Genomic DNA, 4,192 nt, shown 5'->3' on the forward strand with positions numbered 1-4,192 from the left:
GGCCGCCCCCCCGCGCGCCGGGGGCGTAACGGCCGCGCCGCGCGCTCCGCCTCAGCCTCAGCGGGCGGGGCCGCGCCACAGGGCGCGAGGGCTCAGCCGGCCGTGCTGCCCCGCGGCCCGCCGCAGCCTGCCGCGCTCCGGGGTCGGCTCGGGCTCCGGCTTCGCCGGCGTCGAGGCTGGTCCGGCGGCTAAGGCGGGCGGTGTGTTTTTCGCGGGCGTCTTTTCACGCTGAGAATACGCGTGAAATCACAGCCGTCGTCCCGTGGCTTTCCGTATAAATTCGGCATCTCCTGCGGTAATCATCGAGCCTGAAAAGCAGCTCCGCTCCGGTGCAGTAAGGTACAGCACAGCTGGAGCAGCGCAGCCCCCTCCCACAGCCGACCTGATCCTGCCAGGAAGGCAGCCGCGTTCAACTGCACGGAAACGTTGCACCCTTGGACCTAACCGCGGCGGCAACAGAAATACGTAGTCCTGTGTTCTGGGGCAGCACACTCTGAATAATCTTAGCATAATTAGAAGAACAGGCATCATCAGGTAGCGTAGAGTAAGTGTTGGGGTCAATATGACAGTCCCTTTCCTTAGGACATTGGGCCAGCAAGAGTAGCTTTCTTTTTTCTCCGTAGTGCCCCAGATGTGTAGTTGTCTATCTTCAAAAGCATGCGGTTTTAGAACACTGAATACATACAATAATATGTTCGAGAAGCGAGGGATGCGTGGAGCCACTAATAAAAATGTAAATGTAATAATTGTTTTTTTCCCAGGTCACCGAATTATCAACGTGTGGCACACTAAGCACAGCTTCATTCCTGGAATTAGCAAAACGGATAAAATCCTATCTGCCAATTGAGATAAACGTATTTAAAAAAGACAAAATATCCCTAAGCTACTTAGTTATCAAAATATGGCAAAGAAAGCACAACGTAATTCCTGGAATTAACCGAAGTTAAAACTGTATCTACCAACTGAATTAAAAAATTTTTGATCAAAAAGAGGAAGGTTATCCTCCCCCCTAAACTTTAGGTGGATTTCCTGTTAGTTCCATTTTTCTTAATATTTTCTTAAGAGCTTGGCTTCCTCAGTGCATTCTGAGTCACGTTATCTGATGCTGGATGGAGGCGTCCCTGCATCCAAGTGCCATCTGGTGGAAATTACGATAAAAGGGAGTTGGTGTAGCAGAAGGATTCATCCTGTGGATCAAAACACAGTTCATTTCATGAGTGGTAATTCATTAATGTAAGCTTTGCTAATTCCTTCTCTATTCTTCGAAATATGCCGGCGGGGGGGGGGGGGGGGGGAAGAAACTACTGCCAAGTGCCGCTGGCGCGTCTGATCGCTGCCTCCCGCAGACTAGGGTGTTAACCGCACACCGCGCCCGTGCAACAGGATGCTGTCTGGCAAGCGGGCTCCGCGCACAGCCTTCGCCTCGCTTTGTTCCGATCAGAACAAGACGCGGCACGGCTGTCGCTTGCGCCGATGTGGTTAGCACCTCCGCGCCGCGCCGCGCCGCGCAGCCAGGCGGCGGCCCGCCGCCGCGGGACGGGGCACGGGGCGCCGGCTGCCGCGTAGCATCTCGGAGGCGCGGATTACGCCCTTGCAGGTACGTGGAGAAAATACCGGGGCCGGAGGCTGGGGAGAGCACGGGGGCTGGGTGGCGGCCGGCGACGGCGCGGCCCGGGCCGAGGGGGCGGCCGGGTGGCCGCCGCGGTGCCCGGCCCGCGGGCGCGGGGCGCCGCCTGAGCGCGGCTCCGAGGTAGGACGGCGGCAGCTCCCGGGCGTGGGGGAGGCGGTCGCCGGCGGGGAGGCGCGCTGGCCGCGGGGGTGCGCAGCCCCCTCCCCGTGCGCCCCATGACGGGCTGAGCCCCTATATAGGCTCGCGGAGCGCCGCCGCCGCGCGCTGCCCCTGCCGCCCGAGAAAGTTTGTGCCCGGCGGCGGCGCCGCGCCCGCACGGACCGGGGCTCCGGGACCGCCCGGCGCAGCACCTCTCCTCCTCCTCCTCCTCGCCCGCTGGGACTTTGCGGGAGCCATGGAAGACCCCTTCGGCCCGAGCAGCCTGGCAGCCGTGCCCAACCTCTCCAGCGTCCCGGAGCCGGGGGGCAGCCTCAACCTCTCCGCCCCCGGGGGGCAGTGGCCGCTGCCCAGCCGGCGGGCGCGGGCGGCGTCGGCGGGCGCCGTGCTGCTGCTGGCGCTGGTGGGCAACTGCCTGGTGCTGCGCCGGCTCTGCTGCTGCCGCTGCGGCCGGGGCCGGCGGCGGCGGCGCAAGATGGACTTCCTCATCGCCCACCTGGCGCTGGCCGACCTCTGCGGCTGCGGGCTGGCGCTGCTGCCGCGCCTGGCGGCCGAGCTGCGCGGCCCGGGCTGGCCGCCGGGGGCCGCCGCCTGCCGCCTGCTGCCGCTGCTGCAGGGCTGCGGCCCGCTGGCCTCGGCCCACGTCCTGGTGCTGCTGGCGCTGGAGCGGCACCACGCGGTGCGGCGCCCGGCGCGGCCGCCGCTGCCCGCCCGCGGCCTCGCCGCCCTGGGCTGGCTGCTGGCGCCGCTGCTGGCCCTGCCGCAGGCCTTCGTCTTCCGCCCGGCGCCGCGCCCCGGCGGCCCGCGCTGCCGCAGCGTCTTCGAGGAGCTGCCGCGCTGGCACGGCCTGGCCTACGCCGCCTACCGGGCCGCCACCGGCTTCGTGGCGCCCGCCTGCCTGCTCTGCTGGGCCTACGGCCGCATCGTGCTCGCCGTCTGGGCCGCCCGCGGACACAAGGCGGCGGGGAGCGGGCGGCATCGCCTGGGGCCGGCGGCCGGGGCCGGCGGCTGCGGGATGCCCCGCGCGCGGGCGCGGACGCTGCAGCTGACGCTGGTGCTGATCGCGCTGTTCGCGCTGTGCCGCCTGCCACGCTGCGCGCTGGAGCTCGGCCTCGCCTCGGCGCCCGCCCGGCCCGGCGCCCGCGGCCCACGCGAGGCGCTGGCGGCGCTGGGCATCGTGGCGGCGGCCAACAGCGCCCTCAACCCCTTCGCCTACCTGCTCTTCCAGAGCCACCGGCCCTGGGCGCGCCGCCTTCAGCGAGGCCTCTGCGGGACCGGGCCCGGCGCCGCCTGCTGCTGCCCCGGCCTCGAGGCAGAGCCGCGGCACCGGGCGACCCACCGCGCCCTGCACCGGCCCCGCCGCCGCCCCTGCGCCGACCCGGCGCCGCCCACCGCCCCTGGGGCCGCCATCCCAGAGCCCAGCGACCCCGGGACTGACATCTTGGGACTGGACACCGCTGGGCACGCCACCGTCGGCTCCAGCATCTCAGGGTCCGCCGACCCCAGGACCGCCATCTCGGGGCCGGCCATCCCTGGGCACGCCACCGCCGGCTCTGCCATCTCAGGGTCCGCCGACCCCGGGGCTGCCATCTTGGGGCCGGCCATCCCTGGGCACGCTACCGCCGGCTCCAGCATCTCAGGGTCCGCCGACCCCAGGGCCGCTATCTCGGGGCCGGCCGCCCCGCTACCGGGCGACGCCGGCTCGGCCGCCCTCGGGCATGCCACGCAGCGGTCAGGCCCCGCCGGTGAGAGCCGCTGCTAGCCGGGTCCTGCCAGCGAGCCCTGGGGGCGGATGCTGCCAAGCAGCAGTGCCCCACGGCCCTCCCCGGCTCACTGCCGCCCCTTTGACGGATACCCAGCAGGGCGCCCCAGCGGCGCCTCCTCCTGCGGCCTGGCTCTGCATGTGGGAGAGGCCCGGCCAGGCTTTGCATGGCACCCCACTGGTGGGGTGGCCCCGGCCCCGGCCCCAGCCCCAGCCTTGACCCCAGCCCGGTGTTTTTCTAATGCCCCAGGTACTGCGTGGTACGCGGGAGGTGTAAATGTGGGGACGTCGGCAGGGAATCCTCCGGGCAGGATGAGAATGAAAAGGGTCAGGATGGGAGTGTGCAATGAAAAGCGTTTTATCTACGGTATAGTTGTGCCTGTGTTCCTTTAGCATTGACTGTTTTGAAGGGGTTATTTATTTATTTATTTATTTATTTTTTACTGGTTTGGTGCGTACTCGTGTCAAGTGCTTTCAGAGGAGTAGAATCGGCAGGTTGGCTGTTGTTGCAAACTGCCCGAGTGTGGTTCATCTTCAAAGTCCTACCGTTTGTAAGCTTTACAAAGCCCTCTGAATATTTTGGTCGTACTTTGTGAATTTGTGATACCTCATTTGTAAATAAAACCGATCAGGATCCCAAGGAA

General features: G+C 66.5%; 1 protein-coding gene across 1 annotated transcript; it reads left to right on the forward strand.

The window, feature by feature from the left end:
- Window positions 1–2,333: 2,333 nt before the first annotated feature.
- GPR150 (G protein-coupled receptor 150) lies at window positions 2,334–4,192 on the forward strand (the record flags this gene model as incomplete). The annotated part of the gene is made up of 1 exon (XM_068928780.1): window positions 2,334–4,192. A coding segment is annotated over one exon (1,215 nt), but the record flags the coding sequence as incomplete, so codon positions are not given.

This window comes from Struthio camelus, chromosome Z (assembly GCF_040807025.1).
Source record: "Struthio camelus isolate bStrCam1 chromosome Z, bStrCam1.hap1, whole genome shotgun sequence".
NCBI lineage: Eukaryota > Metazoa > Chordata > Aves > Struthioniformes > Struthionidae > Struthio > Struthio camelus.